This window comes from Apteryx mantelli, chromosome 1 (assembly GCF_036417845.1).
Source record: "Apteryx mantelli isolate bAptMan1 chromosome 1, bAptMan1.hap1, whole genome shotgun sequence".
Lineage (NCBI taxonomy): Eukaryota > Metazoa > Chordata > Aves > Apterygiformes > Apterygidae > Apteryx > Apteryx mantelli.
In genome coordinates, this window is record NC_089978.1 from 24,228,844 (window position 1) to 24,255,983 (window position 27,140).

The 27,140-nt window shown below is 34.8% G+C and overlaps 1 protein-coding gene across 2 annotated transcripts in view; it reads right to left on the bottom strand.

The window, feature by feature from the left end:
* Positions 1-1,264: 1,264 nt before the first annotated feature.
* USP12 (ubiquitin specific peptidase 12) overlaps positions 1,265-27,140 on the bottom strand; it is a 40,780-nt gene continuing 14,904 nt past the window's right edge. For both annotated transcript variants that reach the window (XM_067290672.1, XM_013962137.1), the window contains exons 3-9: positions 20,366-20,579; positions 16,836-17,062; positions 11,468-11,544; positions 11,140-11,223; positions 8,151-8,348; positions 6,031-6,109; positions 1,265-3,971 (exon numbers count right to left, since the gene is read on the bottom strand). In XM_067290672.1, coding sequence (XP_067146773.1) covers positions 3,870-3,971; positions 6,031-6,109; positions 8,151-8,348; positions 11,140-11,223; positions 11,468-11,544; positions 16,836-17,062; positions 20,366-20,579 — 981 coding nt within the window. In that variant the 3' untranslated portion in view covers positions 1,265-3,869. The remainder of the gene's footprint in view (positions 3,972-6,030; positions 6,110-8,150; positions 8,349-11,139; positions 11,224-11,467; positions 11,545-16,835; positions 17,063-20,365; positions 20,580-27,140) is intronic.

Genomic DNA, 27,140 nt, shown 5'->3' on the forward strand with positions numbered 1-27,140 from the left:
TGTAAGGGAAATTTCTGCAGAGAAAAGAAAGAAGGAATGCATCTAAGTAATTTCTGTTAAATGAAGACTGAGGATTTCAAGATTTCACATATTAAAATTTCATTTAGTTAAACGGATGAGCTTAATAACAAGTCTGTATACGATCATCTTAAACCTACAGCTAAGAGACTGGAGCAAATAGCACAAGATAAAATTTCTTTAATAAGGGAATTATGGAAGTAACTAGAGGCCCCAGACATTTCAGGTTTTAAACTTTACAAATATCACCACGAAAAAGTAACCAAGCAATATGAACTTTCATCTGTATATGCACCCAACAGTGAATATGCAATAGTGCTTGTGTAAACAGCCACAGCCACATGGGAAACAAGGCAGGATGTCCTGTCTGGCTTCTAGTTGCTGCTCCAGAAGGATGCAGGTCTTCTGCAGATCTCATGTCATATCTGCCAGTCTTATGTGGATGTCTGAGGGTGTGGTAGAACATCTGAAAGGGCATCAAATCCCTATGTACTGACATCTGAATGTCACCTATTGATATTCAAATCTGATTTATGACTGGCTTTTGAAAACACAATTTAATTTTAACCTTCGTCCATGTACCTAAACACTACCTGAAGTCACTACTTCCATGCAATCAAAGGCCATGGATGTGGTCTTCCCAACTACAAATACGGCAGGATATAAACTGTTTGTAAAACCAAAAGAACGTATATTAATTACAAACAGTAGTGTATACTTCAAGTAAAGAATGACTTGCTACTGAATTGTAAATGGATACTGTAACCAGCTGCATCTTTTTCTTCTGATGCTGGACTCCAACTCTTTGGCCAGTCTCTCTCCTATGTAAATGCCGTAAACACTCTCATCTTCCTTTCCTTCCCTTCTCCCTCCCACAAAGTGGGGATCCAAAAAATCCCTTACGTAATTCAGATACATATCTTATAGAAAGGTACCTTTTTTGAGGAAATGAAAGTCAAGAAAGAATGGTATTTGAAAACACTCCCTCTACCTCAAAAACTAACAACTTAAAATCTAATTCCAGAGAAGTACAGTACATCGAAAACATGAATGCCACAGAACGATTCTCATAACAAAAGATCTAGAAAAATATGTGATGCAGCATGTACAAACACACCTGTCCCTCCATGGCTCAGGGTAGTTGTCTTAGTGCAGGAAATTCTAGATACTTTTTGTAGGTTTGAAAACACTGTAAAGCACAAAAAGCAGCTGACTGACCATCAGGGATCTACAAAGGATACAGTACTTACCTTTAGAGAACATACTTTATTTAATAGAAGTTTTTGCTCCAATATACAAAATAGGGGACTCTAGTCCCAATTAACATTTACATAGTTACACAGCAAATCATTTCCACCATTTACAACAACTGACAACCCTCCCACACTTCGCATTGCATTACAACCAAGAAATAATTCTGTAACACTTTACATACCAATCAGTTATATTTTGTACTTCCCTGCTTTTTTTCCCCCCACTCTTTTTTAAAGTAAATTGCAGTTTCTGATATCAGTTTAATCAAGAAGTTATGATTATTTCAGCTGCACTGGAAGTAAAATGAAATATATCATTTGGAATACTATCTCAAAACCCCTATACAAAATTAAAGTCAGTATTTTTATAAAAATACATTGCAGGAGTAAAACAAAATATCTTGTGGCTACCAGTGAAAACAAAAATGTTTTAAATATTATTATGGTATAAAATATTTAGCTACTAAACTTGGCTTTTAACTACACACAAAAAAAAAAACCCAAACCAAAAATCAATGACCAAATATTTGCCAATTAGGAAAAAAGTAATGTGACAACTCTTTTACAATACTGTACCTTTAGTACACAAAGGACTTCATCCTTCTAACATGCACCATTATCCAACTGCTTTACCCTTTAACCCTTTTTTCACTGAAAGCTGAATAAATAAAATAATTTAAAATAATTGGAATCCTTTAAATCCAATCTGTTATATTTGTATGCATCTCCCACAGTATTCAAGCTTTTCTTTAAAATGCTGGTAGTTTAATCATGATACATAATTTTATATAAAAGAATTATAACCAAGCCAGAGCTTTAGAAACTTTGCATTTTATAAAAGCAATTTGTTACAGTATGACAGTTGTTAGATAACCCAATTTATTTAGTGACCCTGTTAAAGATTTGTTCAACTGAATGTATAGGTGAAGTCATTTCCTGAGCTAAAAGATACAGGTAAGTAAATAGTCAGTTATAGCAGCAGACAGGAGACATTCTTTTAAAAATTTTAAACAGTATCAATAAAATAACCTCAGAAAACTACGATAATGTAAAAACTACTAGCTGAAGAGGGGTGATGAGGACATCCAAGGCCTGACTGCCATAATCTGGAATGCGTATCCCATGATTCTCCAGAAATTACATTCAGTTACTGTCAGACAAAGAATATTGGTAAGTGGAAGAATGTCAAATCATAATAGTTCACATTTAGTACATATAAGGTGTTGTATCAAACCTATAGCAAGGTAAACTGTTTAGTTTCAGAAAAATTCACTCTACAGGACCTAAGTATTGTTATTACTTTTAAAGGAATGTGGTATCTTCAGTTTCATGAAATTCCAAGCTTATTTCTTTTTATTACTCAGACATTTTTTTACATTTGAGGCCTTGAGTGTTTTTTGAGATAGTCACCTATGCCACTGGTAACTGAAGTGGATCCATTTTCTGGAGAAGGAATAATATTCTGAAAACTGTTTACTTTGATCGAGGTCATTCTAATTTGCTTAGCATATGAATCATTAACAAATAATTAAAGATCTATAAAGACCATTATACCACCACTGCACCATCATTTTCTTATGATATGCATTCTTAAAGTCTTCTATGTAGTAGTTTGACCACTTTTTTTCCCACTCACTAATGCACAGAGAATATTCTAATTTAATTAAATAAAGTAGCACACTTAGATACCAGTTCCTCCAGAAGGAAATCTCTCTTCTGTGTTATTCATTTTTAAAGACATTGTAGGCATTGCTTTTAGAATTTATATTGGCTGTTTTTTTAACACTTAAAGATAATTAGTTTTAATTCAAATCAATATAAAAAAATTCCAATACTTGTTAGAATAAAGGACAACACACAGGATCCTCAGAAGTTACAATAATTTATAAATAAAAATAAACTATTACAAACCAAATCTTTCCCCATAGGGAGATTAAAAGCCATAATCTTGACTGATTGTTCCCGATCATACATTATAAATAACGTAAGCTTCTTCAGAGAAGCAAAACATACTTGCCTCCCTGACATCAGTTCATATTTTCAGTTAAACTACTACCATCAAGAAGGCAATTGTGTTGGGCCCAAATATATCTTCTTGCTTATACACTAACCCTCCCAACCTCATTCTTTCAAACTTAAGTACAGGAAATGAAGTTCACAAAAAGTCCTTTACCTTTTATACAAGAAGTCTGTATAAAATATCAGATTTCTAATACTCCTATTGCACTAATCTGGCAGTGCAGTTAGAACCTGATTCAAATTCCACTGAAGTCCATGAAAAGTTCTCTAGTGACCTTAATGGGGTTTGAATTAGGACCACAAAGATAATATCAGCTATTGAAAGCTCCTGCAAGAGTGGCTGGTATCTCTCTTTTTGCTTACGGGATGCAGTGGAGATGTGTAGTCAACATGATACCTGAGCAAATAAAATGAAAATGATATGAAGGTTTTAAAAATCTCAAACTCTTTGCTTAGTTGTGTGCAAACTGTGCTACTGCCCCTGGAGCTTCCTGCATTCCTTTCTTCAGTGCTTGCTCCATTCCAAGATAGTCAGAGAAGAAGCGAGGCATAAAAATCTCTCTTCACTACAGTTCCCCCTCAATCCCGAGACTGATAGAAGAGGATGTAACCAGACTCAGAGTTCTTTGAGATGTCTGATGTCAACCCGTAGAATTCTTCAATAGCTTGTGCATCAATTTTCTGTATGCAAAAAACCCAAAATTTAAAGTAAGAATATCTTATATAACACATACATTACATTAAGTTCCACTCTAAAACCTGTTCTCAATATCAAACAAAAATAACTTTCACTTGCTTCAGAAAGTAATAAAATCCAAGTAATTCTTAAATCTTTTATGCTTTGGTTTCCCTCCCTCCCATCAACTGCACAGATGGTATCATATCTCTGTTTTTTAGTATTATGTGAATCTGTTACAAATGCAACTTTAGGTGCAGTACTTGAAAAAAAAAAAAATCACAGAAAAGGAAGTTTTAAAGAAAATACTATCCCACTGAAACTTTAAAATCAGTATGAAGAATGTATGTACAGACTGTCATTACTAAACTAAACAGTGTAAGCCAATAAACTGCAGATAAGAATAAAGAGAAGGCAGGGAAGGAATACTAACTTTTTCTAAGTTTGTCATAAGCAATGTTTGCCTGTGATCATATTAGTCTGAAAAGCCTCCTATAACAAAGTTTTTTGGGGAAAGATGTAAAGCTACTAGAAGGTGAAAAGAGTATGGTCAGGTTTTCACTGTCAACGTCTTTGTAAACAAAAGAAACTGAAAATAAAAGCAAACTCTCTTGTCACATTTTAAATCAAGGGCAATTAGGCTACAGACAACAAAAAGGTGGAAAGATAAAATTTTCCTTCACTTAGGCAAACTTCACATTTAATCTCATTCCCATTCTTCGGAATGAGTCATTCCAACTTGAAGAACCATGTGCCTAGCAGGCAGTGAGATATTTTAGATCTACGAGCAAGAATATTCTTTCCTTCTTTGAAACGGCTAAGAGAAAAAAATACATTACTGCCAAGTATTATTGCTTAGAACTGGAGAGATTGTCCCTAATGTTTGTGAAATGATATGAGATCTACCACAACTCCATTTGCTCTCCTTGTAGGAAAGCAAACTTTTGATACTACAGAAGGCATTTCAATTTACAGTGTATCTTGACAAGATACAAAGGCAATCCTTTTACTTTCCCTTGCATGAAAGGGAGTTCTTAACATGACTTGCAGGAAAGAACCCCTCAATATGCTTACTTGTCCTGCCACTTAACACAGTAAGTCCAACTCCTGTCTCACCTATTTTTCTTCTTTTTAATTATGCAGTTCCTGTGTATTGTAAGGAAAAATATACAAATAAGGTCAGAAAAAGAATCTGGACAGCACAGTCATACCTCTGTCCATGCATAAGCATAGACAAGGGGGAGGCACGAAGGAAGATGACAGAACAAGAAAAAAAACACCTGAGACAACATAAAAGAATAGGAACACCAGCAGTTTCTGCTCTTACTCTCCAAGAATAAAAGGTAACTCATTAAACTGAAAGATGACAAAGTCAAAACTGGTGAAGGGAATACTGCTGTTCCAAGAAACTAGTTAAAAGTCATTTACTACAAGTCCTTGATAAAGATTTAGAAACATTCAAAAGAATTTTTTTGAATAATAAAGAGTATATGGAAGCATGCTTAATGTTAATAAGATTATCAGAGACAAAAGGCTCCCTGTTTCCAGGGTTAGCTTTTAAGTTTCAGGGTGAAATCTCAGAAACCTGAAGCTTCTGCCTATTTTGATATTTGTTTCACCTTCTTGTGAAGCAATCCAGGATATTCAATATAACAATGTGACTAAGCCATTATCTTAAATCATAAGGTCCTAAAAAAAACATGAACAAGTGATTCCTCCAACAAATCATTCCAATTTAACTCAACTTATCTATATCTTTATTTGCCATATGTTCTGGCCACAGGAGTAGCTTACTGAACAAAGGAGAAAGAGGCTGTCCATACACAGAGAAGCTTCTCTCAGGTATAAAAACCAAAACACAATTCAAACTATTGTAGTTTGTAGTATTGTAGTCACACCATAAGGTGAAGCTCTGCACTCACAGTTACCACTCAATTACATAGGGGTTGAACCCTCTTCTCATTAGCATACCAGTCCTTCTACTTTAGGTAATCACACATATATGGGTGATACAAGTGCTCTGGTTAGTAGGGGGAAAAAAGGCCAGGGTTACACAAAGCTTACCTCTACAATATCATCATCAAAAAGCAACCAAAAATCATGACTCTTCACTATTGCAATATAATGTCCTCTATTAGGGCCACTGTAAAATAAAATTTAAAAAAAGGACATAAATCATAACACATACGTATGCACAAAAGTATTTCATTAAAGTGTTTTTTTTCTTGTAGAAAAGCAACATTTAACAATAATTAAAATAGATATCAATACAGTTTCTGTTTGCATGTTTCTTTTCTTCTTTCCCCACTTAAATGATCTTCATAGGAAGGTCTTGCCTATCTCTACATTTAATATTGTGCTTAAAAAAGGGATTATAATTCCAAATGAGGAATAAGCAGCACAGGCATCGAAAATATAAATGAAGATTAAAAAAAAAAAAGAGAGAGAGAAGGAAAATCAAGAAAACATTCTGATGTTACAAAAGGATGGACTAAATTCCAAACCATTTCTTCATGAAGAAAAACATGTAGAGCTGCTGTTCATCTACAGTCTCAATCAGGAATCACTATAGCTGATGCACAAACAAACAAAAAAACTCCACTCTAAAGGAAAACTAAATTAAACTGATAGCTCAGAAGTCTGAAGAATCCTCACAGCAATGAGAAGGGCTTCCAATTAAATTAAAACAGTTCTAATACACAGCACTTTAGATTATGACAGACAAGAAGTCTCTCCACAACTATTACAGGAAAAAACCCTGTATCTTAATGCGTCCTGTATTTTAATCAGATTTCAGTCAAGGAAACAATACACTTTCAGTTGTAAGGTTCAGCTAGTTCTGAAAGTGGACAACTACTAAACAGTTCTGAACTCCCTTAACTGACTAATGGCACTCATACAATTTTTCTTATGTCTAGATTGGGGCAGGAAGGCTACCGTCTGTGAGTGACACGTATGTGTACTTGACCATTTTGAGGGACCTCAAAAAGCTGGAAGAATGAGCTGACAAGAACTTCATGAAGTTCAAGAAATGCAACGTCTTGTACCAGAATAACTTCATGCAACACCACAGGCTGGTAACCAACTGGCTGGGTAGCAGCTCTGAAGAAAAGGGCCTGTGGGCCCAGGTGGTCAGCAAGTTGAGTTGATAGTCAGCAGCACATCACTTTGGTGATGGGGCTGACCGTATACAGGGCTGCACTGTAAGAGCACAGCCAGCAGCAAAGTGATTGTGTCCCTCTACTCAGCACTCTGGGGCCCAGAACTAGACATGGGATTCCAGACATGGGCTTGTCAGTATAAGATATTGATAAACTGGAGGAGGTCCAGCAGAGGGTCACCAAGATAGTCAGGGGACTGTAGCACAACATGGATGAAGAGAGACAGAGGGAGCTCGTTTTGTTCGGCCTAAAGAAGATTAAGTGGGGGATCCAACTGCTGTCTTCCACTACCTAAAGAGGAGGGGTTATAAAGAAAACAGAGCCAGGCAGAGCTCAGAAATGCACATTGAAAGGACAAGAGGAAGAGGTCACAAACTGCAGCAAGGGAGATTCTGACTGGATATAAGGGGGCGGGGGGGGGGGAATCCACAGTGAGAATGTTGATGGTCTGGAACCCATAGCCCAGCGAGGCAGTGAAATCTCCTTCCTTAGCGATTTCTGAAATTTGACTGGACAAAGTCCTGTGCAACCTAATCTAATGTCAAAGTTAGCCCTGCTTTGAGGTTGAAGTAGTTGACCTTCCAATGTAAATTATTCTATGATTCTAGATGTTAAATCATTTCCCCACTTAGGGTGTGTGGTTTTTTTTTTTTTATCTACTCAGTAAGTAGTTTGTACTGCAGCCCTGATTTTAAGACTTAAAACAATAAAAACATTTGTTGAACATAGCAAAATCTAACACAAATCTCCCAGTCATACTTTGAAAGCAAGAAAACAACCTAATCAACAAAATTCATACTTCAGAAAATGTTGCTCAGGTCTGTAAAAGAAAGAAATATTAAAGGAAATGCTTTATAAAGGAACATCTGTTCTACAATGTTTTCCTTCTGAAGAGACTTTTTTTTAAGAGACTTTTAAATGCTGTTAAGAGTTATGAACAATTTTTTATTAATAAAACTTTTTTTTTTTTAAACATAGTTAAGCTCATACAAATATCCTTTATGTGAAATACACTGTTATTACCTTCCACAATGAACTACCACAGCAACAAGGTCATACATTCTGTCAGGATTGGTGGCATCTCCTGAGGTGTTAAATAAACGAAGCTCTAAAGGAAAAACTACTCTATAAGAGAGCTTTGTGTATCGATGCAGCTGATCCATGTATTTAAATCTCTTCAGGTGGAGAGCTAGAATCATAGGCAGCTTTTTTACTTTCATCCTGAAATTAAAAAAAATAATAAAAATCTAGTATTTCCAATATCCAGCGAAAGTGCTGACATTGACAAACAGAAAACTCGTCTACTAAACTCTAAAAAAATTGTGCAAGCCTTAAAAGATGCTCAGATAATCAGCTGTTTAACAAATACTAAGCATGTCCTATGTTGCAAAGCTAACAGCAGTTTGTTTTGTTGCTTAAGCTAAGAGTAGATTTTAACAATTGAGAGAACTGCAAACGTATTTAAAAACTGAGCTAAAAAAAAGAGCCATGATCAACTCATTTAATAACTTAGGAATAACAACCATATAGCACAGAATTCAATTTTTCAGCTTTCCTGAGTTCCCAAAAGCAAAACCTACATTCCACTTCCTATACAGTAGAGGTATTGCAACAAAGTTGTTTCAGTGATCCTGTTCCATTTGAATTTCCCAGTAAACTGGCCAAGTCAAGCATTATAAAATAAGCAACACCATTTTGTTACATGTATTACTGCAAGTTTTTATATCAAATCATTTAATATTGCTAAGGGATACAAATAACATACTGTTACTCACCTTACCTCACGCTACCCAAACAAGATAATGTTAGGCCCTAGCACAGCAGTTTTGTACTTATGTTGGAGCATTATTTAATGGAAGTAATAGCTAGAAAGTGTGAATCTGGCTTTACTGAGGGCTCACTAGCCCCTTTTCCCAATTTGAGACATTGAGATCACTCCTCAGTGCCTACAAGTCCTCACCAGACAAGCACAGCTGGCGTGGCAGTGAATAGTTTTCTGCTCACAGGGTGATAAATTTGCCCATATTAATGGAGCACCCAAGCTAGAGTGCTCTGCTTCTTGGCACAGCTAATTGCCTCAGATCAGTACCGTGCTAAATTTGTCAAACTGCCTTCAGCGCCAAAAGATAGCTCAAAAGCCTCAATACAGCCCAGTGAAGGTTTCAGATGTGTCTACTAAGACCATACAAGATGTCTGTACAGCAATCTTTTTTCAAAAGAGGGGGTTGTGGACAAAATCCTTGGAAACTCACTTTCTTTTCTTTTCTCTCATTAAATTTACAGTGATAGTAACCTGTAGGAAACCCTATTAGACTCAAGTTTTCTCCATGGCTTGCAAAGGAATCATCAAATGAAAAAAAAAAAAAAAAAAATGGAGAAGGGCAGATAGATGACAGAAGAAACTATTTTTAGGGAGAGTTAATATATTTTTGTTATATTACTGAGATATGGGCATTATTTCTGGTCTATTTCCAAAAAAAAAGGCATACATTTGTCAAAGGTTCTTGAGCTCAGAATAGGTAGTACTAATAATATGTTACCTTTGGAATAAGTAACAATTTTTGGAAAGTTTTAAACAACCAATTCCTTTGACTTGAATCTACTATCTCTACAGTTCTGCTGAACCGACTATTTTGCATTAGTGTCTGTCCATGCACTATTCTTTTTAAACATATTCCTTGTTTAAATTCACTGCAAAAATTCAGTTCTCTTACTGTCTCTAACATTTGAAGGTAAACATTTTTTCAAAATGAAAGTCCTCTTCTTATAATGCAATTGTGTTTGACAACAGGAGCTCTTTTGCTGGTGAAGAAATCCACCATACTACTTTTGCTAGTTGAGTAGACACTATCACAGATAAACTTCATATTATAGAAATGGAAGAAAATCATCAATATAGTGCAACTCAGCTTAAGTCCCATATGAAAAACAAAATATAAACAATAAAAGCTGTGTTTTGCCAATACAGCAGCACCTACAGCACAGGTTTATGTCAACACAGCTTACACTGGTCAGGGATCACATTACCTCCCACACAATAAAAGAGCTAAGCCAACAGAAAACAACAGGATAGCCCTGGCTTCACAACCCTCTAATACACACCAATTAGTAAGCTTAGGTAATGTGTCAAGGTAGACTTTGCAAAAAAGATATGCCAAAAGTCATGCATTTAATCTATGGTAAATCAAATAACTGGAATCAGTGGTATAACCAGCACAACATGTCAATGTTCCCATCCCTTCAACTCATCTATAAGCAGTCAAATACTTCCTCAGATAACAAATACAACACAGTACACAAAATCATAGTTGTTCAAAGATGTAAACAAGAATAAAAGCAACATTAGACAGGCAAGAAATGTTTGGGAAAAAAAAGGAGATCAGGCTTCCATGGAGTTTCTGCTGCTTTTCAGGAGCATTGTCAAGCAAAAGTTTAGCACACCTAATTATGCACCTTCAAGAAATCAGAAACTAAGTTAACATAAATGTAACATTACGAGCTTCATTCTGACTGGATCAGAAAAAAAAGCCGTATGAAACTGTCTCTTACAGTAACTGTAAAAATTAATCTGCTTTAATCTGTTTATCAGTTTTTCCTATCTTATCAAATTTCCATGAAATAGGTTTTATTTAATTTAGAGAAAGCCAAATTTAAAAAATCATATGAAATCAGTGATTTTTCATCATTACCCATAATCTTTGATTAGTGACTGTTTTTTTGCACTGTTCTTTTTATCTTGTTTTTGGGCTTAAGACCATTATATTTCTCCTTCTTAAAATAAATTATGATCAAAGGCCTCTCAAAATGCTTTACATGCATTCTTATTACTCCTGCAAGTAGGCTCATTGAATTCAAGCAAGAGGAATGCAACCAAGTTACTCTTTAGTAGAAGAGGAGTGAGGACAATTAAGGGATAAAGAACCCTTTTCCCTGCCCAATACACACACATACATAAGGAAATTCAAGAGTTATTTAAAGGTAGGGGGTTTTTTTCCTCCATGGTTTGATGTACCTTTTATGTGCTTCTTGCTTACTGCGACACTCTTCACAGTAATATTTGTATTCACTGCACAGAGTTTCTGTATTGCTGAAACCCCTGAGTGTAAAAAAATAAGAATAAGAAAAATAAGAAACTAGTATCTATAGCTTTTCTTTTGATTTTTTTTTATTTGAAACATAGAGCCATTTAAAAAAGTTATAAACATATGATTTTTACATTCTAGTCTACATAGGCCAAAAATTTGCTAAGTCAAATGAATGTAAGCTTATTTTTTTACTTCTTGCTTTCATCTTGTAAAAGATGAAAGACAAATTAAGAGAGTTCAGACTTTTGTATCTACCTTAAACAATGAGTGATGGAAGTATTTTGCTCCACATCAACTGAAAGGTCTAAGAAGTCTTCATCTTTGCTGCTTATCTGCAGGAAAAAAGGTCCAACATAGTACAGATAAAACTAGTTATACTGATTTACCTCGGTTTTTCAGCACCACTTACTTTTGAGAGAATGTATCTTTTACCTTAGAATAGCCTTTAAGCAAATTGTGACAAGTGGCTTTTGTATTTAAGAGGTTTGTTAGATCTCTAATTTTGTTTGGAAATCGGAAGATGGAAGTGTATATGTGTCTGTGGGGGGAATATAATGCCACTTATCATTTTGTTGTGATTTCAGCTCTTTAATATTAATGTCAAGTTCCTTCTATACCTCACTCTTTTGAAAGGAATACAGTCACTGGGATTCCTCTTCTCTGTAGTGCTCTCACCCCTGCTCTTCCTCTATGATTCCTTCTTACTGGAAGATACATATTTGCCTACCAAGTGTCCCTAACAGATAGCCAGATATAGGCTTCAAAACATGAGTGCTAGAATCATCATGCTCTTAAACGAGCAACAGAAAGCAAATTTTTTGGTAAATGAGAGCTTGGGACTTGGTCTGTCTTGTGCACAGCTATTTCTTACAAAAAATATTAGAAAATCAATTAAAATACAAAAGAAAACCCTAGAAGCAAAGGAGAACTTCCATCACAAATCCAGAATGGTGATGGGTGAAATCCACATAATAACCATGTTATTAAAAGGTTTAGGAAATACCAAACTGCAACCTTAACTTTTGTCTGCTAGTGTTTCCCCTCCACATCTAAATATACTCGATGTCACTGATGAGAACATCTGCTGCCTTGTATGACTCCTAGGTACAAAAGTGAATGTTTTTAGAAAAGATGCCTGTCTGCAGTTTCTTGACGGAAAGGGCAGAAATGAAACAGCTACAGGAAAATGAATATAAGTTCATCTTTAAGACATGTGAGATTTAAGTTCCCTTTTCAACTTAAAATAAAGACACATTTGAAAATTTGTTCTTTGATTATCAAGAGATAAGAAGCATACAGTTACTAAAGGCAGCATACATGGAGGAAAAAAAAAGTGGTTAGGACAACTATTTTTGAGAATTATCATCACTGGGCAAATCCAAAAACTTATGAGATTACATTGAAAGTTTCTGCTAACATCTGTAATCAGACTAGGGAAAGATATCTCCCGCTCTTCTGCAGCTAATCTGTCAGAGAGTATGTATATGTGTTCAGAAAATATGCCACTAGGCCAGTATACATCACTTCTACAGCATCATTTAAATGCTGAAGCGTAACGGTTAGTCTTCTAAAGGGATCACAGAATATCTATGAAGACATCCAAGATATTTTTAGGATTGAAAAAAGCCACCTGCATCTTCAGCGTGCCATTCTCATTTCCCCAATTGTTTGGGGATGTCCTATTGTTTAGGCACGTGAAGATGAACAATTCTTCAAAATATCCCATTGCAAACCACTTACAGAATTATCATACTTGAATTTGGAACATTAAAAAGTCTGAGTGAAAATCATCTTAGCCTAGGGATTTAGAACAGCTCAAAAAGAATCAGTAGTTCTAGAAAACACTCTGCTGCAGCCTTCAGCTGGAATTAAGGAGTCCTGTGATCAGTGTTATTCAGACATGCAGTTAGATACTTCTTTCTCTCTTAGTATAATCAAAGAAAATTCCATGGAACAGTAAAAATTTCATAGACAGTTTTATCGTACTTAGATTCTGGAAGGGAGGGTGGGGAGCAGAGAGGAGGATAGGGATGTGTTGTGCTTGGTTAAAAAGGAGATTGGTACTGAAACCAGAAGTTCACAACACAAATTCCTTCCATCTTAGTGATAATATTGATGATGCTGCCTTCAAGAGCTTCTCTCAGGTTAGCCAGTCCACTGAATACTTGGGATAATTAAGAACCATTAAAGATTCTATTGAAAGAAGAATAGTTGAATGGACTCTTTGCATCTATGTCGATAATTTAGAAATTGCTATTCTTTATTTTTCAAGGCTCTTCTGATACTAGTGTTTGAAAAGTTAATTTATGTTAACTCAAACAATTTTACTTTAAAAAAAAAAAATCACCTTCCATTCTAGAAAAAAACCCCAAACCCTCTTGTCTAGAAGTTCTGCTTCAAGTAGATACCATTGGAAGTTCCTTAGACTAGAACTGACTCATTTTCAATGCTATAGATTTCAATTATCTACATAATGACAAAAGGAGAGACACAGTCAGAAGACTTCATCACTTGCAGAATCAAGCCTTGATGTGTTCAGACAGCCATATGAGTTCTCCAAATACAGTATGAGCATCTGAATAATAGTGAAGAATTTGGGTGTCCCAGCATTCTGGCTATAGTGGATGATATGTTGTACTGACCTCATGAATATAATCTGCACTTAGACAGCTCAGCTGTAGTTTGATGTACAATGCTACACAGAGCACAAAACCCAGAAGGCTAATACTCACGGAGTCTGTATTTCTTTCAGATTGGAATTTCACTAGCAATGTGAATCAGCTCATTGAAAAAAAAAAAAAAAAAAAGCTTTTGTAACTGTAGGGTCCTATGGGTCCTAAGACAGAAACTATTTTTAAATGAAGATGAAACAAAGGGCATGCTTTATCTTGGGTTTAAAAGAGAGGCGGGGGGGGGGGGGAGATATAGGACATAGTTAAGGCTTCTACGGTACTCTTGTAAGACAGACCACTGAGATTTTTATTCTTATTGCCTTCTCTAAGTTTTTTGAAGTAGAACTGAGATAAAGAAGAACTACATGCCTTGCAGAGTTGCATTAAAACTATAGCAAGACCATCAGCTGAAGATAAACATTCTGAATATCAGTTTGATACTTTTAACCTAAGACCATTTCCCCTTTTTCTTGGTAAAAGTACTCCCCACATTTAGCTATTTCAAGTACTCAGATTTAATCTTAATCAAGTCAATTACATTATTGTCTGGTTTACTATTACTCTTTCCTTAAATCCTGAGGAAAACTCTGTAAAACCAATGAACTGCTGGATAACTTTTTTTATCAGTTAGCCACAAATTCATATTACTTCATTATACTGCCTCTCTATGAAGGAGGGAGAAGGCACCATAACAGGGAATCACATTAACAGCATGTAAAGACAACTTACAATCTTTTTTGTAACTTATGTTATAGTGTAGCTTGACCCAAGACATAAATCTTTGTTAAAGAACCATTTCTGTGTTCTTTATATTCCACTCTCCATATTCAGATTTTAAATGGGGAATGAATCTTTAAACAGTCTATTAACCTTTTAGATCAAAGAAAGACTAATGAGACTGTGTGTCCTGGAAAGAAGGTCTTTTCTATAATCAGGACAGTCAAAAGCACAAGGAAATCTTGCCATGCTGATTTTAATAACATTAAGTAGCTTGGGCCAGTTAAAAGATGATCATTCGCACTTGAAGAAAAGATATATTGTATTTTATCTTTAAGTAAGCATTATTTTCCATATTATTATATTCCAAAATATATTATTATTAAGTAAACATTATATTCTATTTAGGCCAAAAATATACCAAAGTTATTGACTTATCATTAAAAGGAACTAATTCAACCTTTATTACTGTGTAATCCTCTACATGAACTATATTCAAGTACTCCTGAGAGTTTAAGTCATATCTCTAAACACTGAAAGACTCTAAATACCAGCAGCTTCCAGTAAACATTAAAACAATCATATATGCTATGTTTGAAAATAAGACACTCTTCAAAGTAATATTACTCATTTAATGTGTCTAAATGCATATTTAAGTGTAACTGGTTTTTGAATACACAGAAGCTGATACATTGAGTAGACAGAAGCTGATGAGATAGTTTCAAGATTATTAGGGCTTGAAATATAAAGGCCCAAAATATATTAAAAAACCCAATGCGTATTAGAATATTTCGGCTTGGAATATTCTTTAAAATGCAACTGGCCAAGGAGGCACAGCTGTAAACTGACATGGCATATCCTGTTCAGCAACAGCTAACAGAAAACATAATATTGCAAATTAGAGCAATATTAGTAAAACTCTCAAAATTGTGATAGGTCTAATAACTAAAAAAATGCTGGTAAAGAGCAGAGCAGCATTTTGAAGTTGTATTAAGGACTGCACCTAGATCAAAAGCCTGATAGGAATAATTCACTTTGACATAGCAAGGAAAAGTAAGGACTGCAGACTAAGCTAAATTCATGTTTCAAGAAAAAAAAAAAAAAAAAGGTTCAGTTCGAAAACTAAAAAAGAACCAAATGACAGTTGCTATAAAATAATTATTAAGGAGGGGAAAATCTACCAGAAGAAAAAAGAGAGGATAGTTAGAAATCAGCGCCTAAAATGCAGTAGTCTAACTGAAGTCTGCAGTCGTATTACCTATGACATTAAGAAGCTATTTTCTTTGACATAAAAGAGAAGTGAGATTTCTGTAAGATGGAGGAAAAGACATATGAAATATATAGATTTAATCTGATTAATTTGTCATTTCCAACATCACACTGAAATATGTGCATTATCTAATTTCGTTAAGGAAAATAGGTATGAATAGTCATACAAAAAGTACAGTCAGTCATTTAGCTTCTTACAATATCCAAGGCACAGACCATAACACAATTACTGTAATTTTCAGATTGTGCTGCTTTTTATCTTTCTCAAGCAGGTAAAATTCAATTATAAGTTTTTCTGAAATACATGCTTTTTCTTATTGCGGAACTCAAAGAAAATTTTAGGATAGCTCTTTTTCAAAATGGGCGCTTATTTCTTAAATTATAGCAGTACAAGAATTCCTGTGGAGAGAAGTTTAAGAAATAATTACTTTTCCTACACCAAAGTTACATTCTTTGAAAATCCCAATCTAATGTCTCAAAGCTAAAGGTAAATCACAATATCTTGATTTCAATGGCTTTAAATTTAAAAACTAGAAATCTGTGAAAACTGATTCAGAATACCTATTTCCAGAAAGTATGACTAAGTATGATTAAGTCATTAAAACAGTAAGTTTGGGAAAAAAAAAAAAAAAAAAAAAAAAAAAAAAAAAAAACCAACCTCCATATCCCCAAATATCAGGCTTCATTGCTCTTAGAAATATATCAAATTAATCTAAATTTTGAAGTTGTTTATGACCATACTGACAAAATTCAACTAATCATTTTCTTAAAAATTGACCAATAGTTTTTTCCTAGAATTCATGCATTAGCTGCTGAAATTGTCTCAATAACAAAGAAAAAAACACGAATGCTCATACAAACATAAGACTTCCAAAGAAAGAAATCAGTCTAATATGTTAGTTTGTTGAAATAAATGAGTTCTGAAAACATGAAGAATTTGTTTTACAGAGTAGATACAGACTTACAGTTTCACAAGTAAGACATCTAGTTTCATTAGTTAATGTTCCCTGAAAGATTTCATGAACCCAGGTTGGGTCTGGTGGGCTGTTATTTTCATTGTCGATGTTGCCATTAGGTAGGCGACCATTTTGTTTCTCTTGTTTTCTTTCCTCTTGCAAGATATCCGCAATTGTATTTAATAGATAGTTTAAGAACTCATGTGCATCCTGCTGCATGTAGTTATCAAAAAGTTCTATAAGATAAAGAACAGATTTTTTTTTAATTAGTTTGTTAGTGCTCTAATACAAAATAAAAAAAGTAAAAAAAAAAAAAAAACACCTTTCAAAAGTCAGTCTTTACTTCAGGTCTTGAATCATACATGACAATCCAACACCATCCTAAGATGAGTACTTTACAAACTAAGCAAAAAATGCAGAAGGGGAGGGGAAATCAGCTTATATTTACAGCAATATCTCAACTCAAAAGAATTCTCACAGAAGGGTTCACTGGTAAAACTAGGGCATGATTCAACTACCTAAATATAGGTGTACCTATAGTGCCATCTGAAATGTCTAGCTTATTCAGTCCAGCCTCCAAATGCCAGTCCATAACAATTTGGATCTTACTGGTGCCATGTCATATCAGCCAAGCCTAGGTCAATGTCTTGGATAAAACAGGGCATCTCAAATGGCATTAGATGTTTATATTTGCACAAATGCACTGAGGACTTTCAACAGGAAACGTTTCACTTTTTATATGTTCTATCAGAGGAAAAATATGAACAATAAATGCTTTATTTATTTTCACTTTTATGGTTGTAAGTCAACTGCTGCTCTGTCACAAGTACAGTGTCATGACTACTAGCAATGAAAATAAGATTAAAGCAAAGAACTGAAAGATAATGGGATTTTTAAACAACCATCGTCTTACTCAAAGCTCTTTAAGTAAGGCAGTATCTCTAGGAGCCTTGCCAAATTAGTCTAAAGACCTAGCCAAGGCAACAGCAAACAAGCTTCTGATTAGGACTTCAAGTAATAGATCCATCTTTCAAGATCTGAAAAATTGCTTCTGGAGGTTGATATATGTATATCATTCTCATAAGTCTATTCTCTTGTTTATGTTCAAAACGGTACCATCCTGAAAACATCGCCTGTTATAGTCCTTCAAGATAACACCTTGAGAAGTCCTTTGCCTCCAAAGCTTCACTATAGGAGTGGATTAAGAAAACTATAAAGGCTATAAACCAGATTTAGTAATAGCAACTTGTTCTCTCTTCCTGAGCAGGAGCTGGCACAAGGAAATCTAGTTGCCAACTGAAAAAGCACCCCATATCACTGGCTAATACCATGCAAATCTTCTGAACGCGCAATTATAACTTGCAATTTGCTTTTAGTTCAAAAATGTACTAAAAGACTTGTCTTCAGTGAAGGGGTAGTTCCCAGGATTGGAAAGATGAGTGAAAAAGATACTCAGTGAAGCCTAATTTTTTGAAGTGCATATTGGGACTACATGGAAGCTTTACTATCATTCACTCGATGGCATCTGGGGGTATACTTCTTCAAACAGAAGAAAAAATCCTGAGCAACTAGCAAAATAGGGAGAATTCAATGCTTATCTAGATCACTTGGAGAAGTTAAATAATGCAACGAGTCAGCCAAGCCGATAAAACAAGTAGCCTACTTAATGAACTGCTACACTACTTTTGAGTAATAAGAATAGGCTAATTCTGAATCTAGCCAACTGTAACCCCTTTATTTAATTGAGTAAGTACAGGCAAAACAAGAACTGCAAGTCTCTTGAGGTAAAACACTTACTTCAGAAGTTCTTCAGGGCTATGTGCCCAGTCAGTAAACTGACACGAAGTACAACAGAATGAATTCCACACATGACCTTGCTATTGTTCATTTTATGATTAGAAGAGCTTTAAGCAAACATAATGGTATACCTTCAGCTGACTTCAAGCTGGCAGCTGCTTCTTAGCATGCTAAGCTTTAAGACCATTAACGAACATATACTGGACTCAGACTTTGGCAATAAAGAATAGCAGGATTGTAGTGTGGAACACGTAAAGATTATGTTCTCAGCCATCGCTCCAGTCTGGCTGGATTCTGACCAGTGTATAATCTAGAGTTGGTATTGCATACCCATCTGATTTCTTTTTTAATCTAACTCTTACTTACAGCACAAAATTATATACCTTTACGATAAACACTTAATAGCATATATAATATCTATGCTTGACAATGTAGCCATTTACTTCTGTAAGAAGGGTAAGACTATCAGCATTAGAAGAGACCTAAAAAGCCAACAAGAGCTGAACTTTCACATCTGATCTCCAGTCATGAAGATTTCACCTTTTCCTGCCTAGAATTCTAGTGTTATGACATAATTAAGCATTAAAAAGTAACATTTTCTAAAAAGAACTTAATGGCTCCTGTGTTTTACTTTCAACTTTCCATTTGAATTGACCCCAGCACTTGCTGTGGTTAGTAATATTCAATATGATTAATTTGTTCTGTAAGTGCATCAAAATACAATTATATTTACTACATTTACTGAATGACAGTTTTCTAATCTGTGTAGGTAAGAGACTGCACATCAAATTAGAAGTTTTTTAACATTGCCAATGTCATTATTACTATTCATGGTGTGCATTTTATGGGGGTCACTTAAAATTAGGAATATCATTGTAATATTTTATTCTTTGTTTTTACTTACAGAGATGGTCATCCTAACATTTAAATTTTTTTCAGTCTGAATATATGCTCTCAGAGAGATTACAACAGTATGAACATTTCTATTGCAGCAATGGTAAATATGCTACCTTACACTATTTATTTAAAGTTAATGGTTACTTTTTAGTAAGATTTCATGTTATAATTTATTTAAAAAGTACCCAAATCAAGTAGCAGATTACAAGCTTTCATTTGTATTTTAATATAGAATTATTTTCTAAAATACTTTGATCAACAAATACTGCGGATAAACTAAGAAATGGTAAAAATCTGTGGAAATCTCTAGAAACCTGGGATATCCATAACTCTAAGAAAATTAAATAAAACCGCTTACTGCTTCTAAAATGCATTAATTATTAAAAAAATAGTTGGTCAAGTTAAGTACTGCATAAATCCTCATTGAATTTAAAAATTTGTTCATTTTTAAAAGCTAGATTCTTGCACAGATATCTTACTGTCCTTTCCACACACCCAATTTGGGAAACTAGTACCTACATTCAAAGAGTAATTTTTTTAAATACAGAATAAAAGCTTTACAGTGAATTTTGATTATAAAAGTACAATTCTTAAAGAGGCAAAATTAACAAGCAATTTCATAAGTAGCCACTGACAATACACTCAGTTCTATGTGAAAAGAGACAAAGATTCTCTCTCAAAATGGCTCCAGGTTTACGTCCTTACTCTAGGACCAACTTCTTTATATTGCAACACCAAGAACACTTCTTATGCTTAGCAAATACATAGGTGAATTATTCCACTATTTCAACTTCGGAACTAAATCACAATTGATATGATTATTACACGAGAAAGAAAAATATTACCATTTTCTTTTCGTAATCTTGTTATAAATTTCTTGGGAGGTATCACTCCAACTTTCTTCTTCTGGGTGGCTATACTGTGGAAGAGATCAGCTAAGCATGTAAGGAGATTTTCTTTTTTTCTTGGTTGACTCTTGTATGCTAAGACTTTGTCTCGAAATGGGCGACAAAAATAAAGTGCCTGAAGAACTGAATTGCAGTAGCATGTATTCCCAAACTGTAAAATAAGAGAGAGATTTATTAGCTTGCACTGTATTACTGTAGAGATGAAAAATTAAATCCAAAGTATAAGAAAATGCATGAGCAGGGACAAATTTTCTGCAAGTCATTTCTTCTTGACTTTAAGATAGTAAAGAATATTCCTGGTTCACAAAGGACAAGTATACTGTAAGTAGAAGTGAGAAATACCTCGGTAAATTTGAACAATGTTGTTTTTTCTTACTTGTAAATTTAACTTATTAATAATATTTTGCATTAACGTGGATCAAAATGTTCAAATACCAACAATTTTACAGCTCCCAAAATACGTCCAGAATTACCCAGAAAACCTATCCATCTATCACGTCAGCCGTAACAGTAAAGAACAGGCACAGCATGACCTTGTACTGTGAAGAAACTCAGCTATAAATTAAGATAGCTTTTCAGACATTTCAGAAATTGGATTCTCCAAATCTTATTAGTTGTGATCAAAGTCAGAAATAACTGCTTTACCCTGTTCCTAAAGTGTCAATTTCCACTCCAGGGTGACAGGATTCACATTCAAGAACTTTCTTAAATCACTGAAATATCACTAGTTTAGGATTCAAAGCTATGGCATAGGTGGTAGTCTCAAAATTGAGACTGAAAGAAAAAGAATACACAATTTGGACATGCGTATTTTGATGGAGGCAGGCCCCTGAACTGAAATGGGGGAAAAGAGTCAGCTAGAAAAGTATCTGTAACCCTCTTTGTATCAAGACACTCCAGATGTTCCTCTCTCCCAGGCTCCTTCCAGCTGTTAGGCACTCCTTCTCTCCCCTTGATCTTTTGATCACTGACACTGTCTCCAGCTCACCCCAACACTAGAAACTCCCACTCTACGAAGGCATCGAGAGTGGTCAGTGGATAGAGTTCCTCTCACTGCATGCTGCTCTCTTGCAGTGGAGCCTACTACCTAACATTGAAAGTGTCAGAAATTCTTTATAAGGCCCTCAGCAAACAATCTAGCCTTTCAGCTGCACTCACTCAGGCTGCAAATTGAAACACACACCTACTACACACATTCTGTAAAATGCAAAAGTAATGTTCATATTTATCTTTTATATAAAAATGTTAGCATATACTGGTAGCAAATTATAAGGCTATATTGTGATGGGGCCACTGTTATATAGGAAAAAGAGTGCATTTAGGGGTATTTTAAGAGCCAAGTTCTTTCAATAGAAAAAGAGGACTGAAAGCTTTTAAATCTAAAGAATAACAGAGAAGTAACCATTTTTCACTATCTCCCAGTTGAGACAATGACCAACAAGAACACTACACATAATTTAAGTAGAAAACTGGCAAGTAAATAATTGTTTTTCATTTTTTTAGTTAAAGAAATATGAAGAACTGCTCTGTAAATACCCAAGATGCACAGAAAGAATGAGCAATTAAAAAACAAAAAAGAGGAGACATTACAAATTCTTAAGACCACCATATTAAAAAAAGTGAGGAAATTAACACCAATTATTTTTATTTTTTAAGCTAGAGAGAATGCTTATTTTAGCTTCTTTGTGGCCCAATTCTATACTCAAGTAGGTCACTGGTTTTAAGAGGAGAAGACAGTTTTTTTTCTTAAAGGGAAGCAGATAACGTCACACAGTAGTTTATGTCAAAACATTTAATAATATAAGCTGATTATTTATGAGTTTCTAATTAAAAATACCCATAAAAAGAGAATTATATTAAAATGTTAGAAAGTTCTTAAAATCAAATCAAATGGAAAAAGTGCTATAATTTCTGCAGCAAGTGTCAAAAGATAAAAAGGCAGCAAATTAAAAATTTCATAACATTCCAATTTTAAAAGGAAGCAGTCTGAGGACAAATTAATTAGAATGGCAAACATGCAGTGAGAGACAACCAAAATGCAAAGCAACAAAGAAATCAGAACACTGAAAGAAATTGAGATGGTTAAGTTTAATGATTATACGTTAACCTACATGCCTGTAGATAGGAAATAAAAGGAGATTTGGTTCTTAAGAGGTTTTCTCCAACCAAATTCAGAAAGATAGTAATCAATAGAAGATTGTTTGACAACAGACTCATGAAGAAATTTATTACTTCACTTTTTTTTTTATATCTAAGAACATCAATCTTCATAGCTTCAAAACTTAAAATCTTTTTAAAATGTAAGTTTACTATTATTCAGAAATTATAATGACTTTGTAATACAGATAAATGTGGTAAGATCTGCATTTATTACCTTCCTTTCCATCTTTGATTCCAATACAAAAGCACATCCCTAATTTCAAAAATACCTAAGCCCTTGTTCCAAGTCTCCTTGTCCTCCCACCATCTACTGAACACTGCCAATCCGGGCCTTTTTGACCTCTACAACATACATCCCTTTCTAATTCTCCTTCTTTAATCCTTAGCTCTCCTTCCAAACTGAAAAACAGACACCTTTCTTCTCTCCTCACTTTACAATTAGCACTGTCTCAGAAGCACAATACTTGTAAAAAGATGAAAGCGATCCACTACATAATGGGAAGCTTGTAAACATAAACTGTATGCTTTGTAGTGACAATCTGTACACTCCAACCACTCTGAGATATGAAACTGCACAGTATGGAAAGGCCATCAAACTATTTAAAACACAAAGGATATTTAGCTAGCATTACTCAAAATAAAACAGTTGGAAAATGAAATGCTTGTGAAGTCTGTCTCAGAGAAACAGCAGAAAGAAAGCAGTAAGACAGGCCAGTAAGAAACAGCAGTAAGAAAGGCCACCATAGTAATTTTGTATATTAATCTGTCAGTCTGTACAGGATACTGGAACTTCTCTATCTCAATCAGAGAAAGGTAATAGAAACTGTGTACAGTGGAGTCATTTTAACTAATGCTTTCAACTAATTTATTGCTTGCCTCCTTGTTCCTGCGAGGACCATCTTAAAACATACATATTTAAGAAAAAAAAAAGTGTCTTTTTTCTGTTCATATTGTTCTTCTGCTCTAAATTCTGAGAAATCAGATTATTTTCTTTCACAAAAATACTGCATACATTGTTTTCTCCCCCCCCCCCCTTTTTTTAAAGCCCAATATCAAATTTACAACACAAGTCTGCCTGGAAACAAAAGGGGGGGGGGGGGGAAGAGCAAGACGATCAGGAAAGTTGCAACAAACTGAACTCACTGCAAATAGCTTATGGCCTTACAGTTTACCCTTTTGATGCAATACACAACTGGGGGAAAAAAAGTTGTTTGTTGAACCATACATATCTCCAAGAATGATCAAGAGACCTACACAAATGTAGATCTGCTTAGAGCACTGTTTTGGTATACCAGGATGGTTCCTCCTCCATCTGATACATCAGTGATTCTCACAACTGCTGTTTGTTGCAATTCTTCCAAAACACACAGATCCATTGCAGGAGCCTGAATAATCAAACTTTCTGTTCTGGAAGTCTGTTAAACTCTGAAGAGGGGTCACCTTATCAGATTAAAAATGTTTGTTATTTGATACTCATTGGATAAGATTATGAATTTAATTTGTGCAGAATACAGACATTTAGAGTTTGCATTACTGAATTTTAGAGGGAAAGAAGAATGATATGCAGACCTGATTGTCCATGTGCATTCCCATAGTTTCTGCACACCAAATTTCTTGAATTTTCAGCTGGTTCAGAATGAATTCAACTCCTACACCTGACATTCATGGCTGACATTTTTAGTAAAATGGGAACTAAAAGGATACTTCTTTCTACCTGTTTACAAGTTGCCAGGGCTACTTCAGAACTGCAGTAATATAATGCAGTGCTGATGCTGCATTTTCATGATCTGATCCTCATGGTCCCACACTCCTTTCCCTTGCCAGCTGCATAATCCTCCCTCCTACACCTTCTGCCAGCACTGTAGTTTGTCTGACCTGGAACAGAACCATTTCAGCTTACTCAGCTGGTAGAAAACTATTCAACCAAGGCAACGAAAAAGAGGAGAGTCTGGCACCTAAGTAAGCTGAAATGGCTCAGCACAAGGACAAAGGTGGCCAGAGCTGGAGAAAGGAGTGGGAGAGGACTGCATAGCAGCAGTTTGACTAATGAAGCCTGCAACTGTTCCCAAAGAACTTTAGAGGAAAAAAAACATGACAACATGAGCTGTATTTGGAATGGTGAGACTACAGCTTTGGTAAGTATCATCGAACATATACCATATGATTATTAACGTGTAGCTTAAAGATTTGAGCCACGTCTACAGAGGCAATTGATACTTGTTGAATCTCATCAGTAAAACCTCTATTCAGGTAAGAAACCTTTCTTTGACCTGACATCAGGAGTCACTCCTACATGCTCAGGCTCTCCAGATGATGTTAGCAATGCTAACTTTATTTTTCTGTAGTTAGCATTTGGCTTGACATGCAGAGAGAAGGAATCAGCAGCAAGTCTGAAGTACACTTTGACTTGCCCCTGACAGGGAAAATTAGAATTAGGTGAATAAAGTGCTCATGCTTAGCATTTTTAGGGGAGTCGCTACCTCAGATAGACAGTTCACAACGATCTTCAGTTTAGTGGATTCAAATAGCAGTACTTCATGCTAATAACATTTTCATCTTACCATGCATCTTAAATATTTTCTACTGAATTCATGAACGGTATTTGTCCTTTTAACTGTAAGCAGAGTTTTCTATTTAGAGCTTTCACTGACACAATCAAAAAGTCTACTGACCATCTGTTCTTCTGCATGCTTCCCATAATTGTCCTTTCTTAATTCTTCTTTTACCTCTCAAATTGTTCTTTCAGCAAAGCCTCTGAATAATTTCTGGATTCCCCCAAAAAGCTGAAGAGGAGATAAGAGGGTCCTTCTACCCTTTCTTCTTTTACATTATATCTGGATAATCTCCACATTTATGATTCACAGGTCTCTATTACAGAATCATCACCTGTATCTAAAATTCTGTCCCAGACATTACAAATGACTAGCTATCACACAGTTGGAACAGAGCTATTGATTTCCACATCACGTGGCCTTTCTCAGTTATTGTGGACAAAATTAGGACAAACAAAATTGATAAATGAATTAGAAGAAATTAGTAGTAAATGTTAGTTAACCTCTAAAAGCCTCACTTCCTGTAATTGCTATAAAACGATTAAAAAAATTCAATGGAGATGAAATTTGTGATTGCTATCACTTCTCAATCTAACAGTTCATTACTCCTAATTATCATCAGCTCTGTCATTCCTTCTGAATAGGAAACTGGCTATTTGCTAGTAAAGAGACTGCTACCTTTCCCCCTTCCTGGCAGATTTGAATTCTGCAAGTTTATTACACATGTAATGGCATCCAGATAATTAATAGTAAACACAATCAGTATAACAGATTTGAAAACCATTCAAGCAACAGTATGACTGAACTGCCTTAGCCAACCACTGTATTTGAAACACACAGCACTAGTGTGCCACAGACTTAATAGAATCCCATTTCACTTTCAGTTACAATTTGAAGAAGTTTCGTCCATAAAACTTCATTGTTTGAAGCTAAAATAAGAAATATCTATTGTCCTGTTCTACACAGGAAATTAAAAGAGTACCTTGAGATATCTGAGCTGCTGATCTCTTATATACATGGCTGAGGGCAATGACTTCAAAAAAAGACAGAGCTCCCCTCAAATTTCCTACTGCCTCTGGATGGCAGAAAGACAGAATTTGTTGTCTTCATTGTAGAAAGCGTATCTTTTATTGAAACTTTTCTTACGGCTACAAAGTATGTTGGGCTTCAGGATTAGCAGTTCAATAGAATTTTACTGTTTCATTAATTCTTAATATAATATCATACTGTGTGTGCAACTACAATTACAACAGATAGACTGCATAAACTAAAAGATTGGTTTTTTCTATTAAAAAGCTACAAAGTACAAAGAACATAACAGATTTTAAAAAAGTAAATACAGGTTTTGATGAACTGAGGCATATACTCAACAGTGTAAACATTTAGTCCTATAAGATGGCAAAGAAGAAAAATACTAGTGGAAAAATAACAACCCACTCCTGGACAAGTTTAATTGTTGACAAGAACACATTTTACATTCAACATTTCTTTCTTTAAACATACAGCAAGTAGGAGATAGGAAACAGAATACTATTAATATATACCAAAAGCATGGGCCACTTCATACCAAATTCAAAAAAATTTTTTACTTTTTTTTCTCTGTATTTTGGATTAATCTGTGCAATAAATCAAATATTTGAAGACCTTAAAAAGTTAAGGTGGAAATACATCAGTATATTTACCCAGTTTAACATTTGAATTTAAATGGTTAACTTAAATTTGGAATTTCTCTCTAATATGTGATCTGCAGGTTGATCTGGTATTAGTTTGTTTAATGCATGAGTATTTGGGTCATTTTAATAAGCATTTGGAGAGACACAACCACAGAGGAAGAGAAAGGCTTAAGCTAAGCCACTGTTCTAAAAATGTTAAAGCATTATTAAAAGACAGTGCCAAGACAGGAAAAGGCTTTTGCTCATTGCCATAATTCATAGTTCAAATTTTAAAAGTGCCATACTCTCAAGAGAAAGGGAATTGGTCAATGGAATCATCAGACAAGA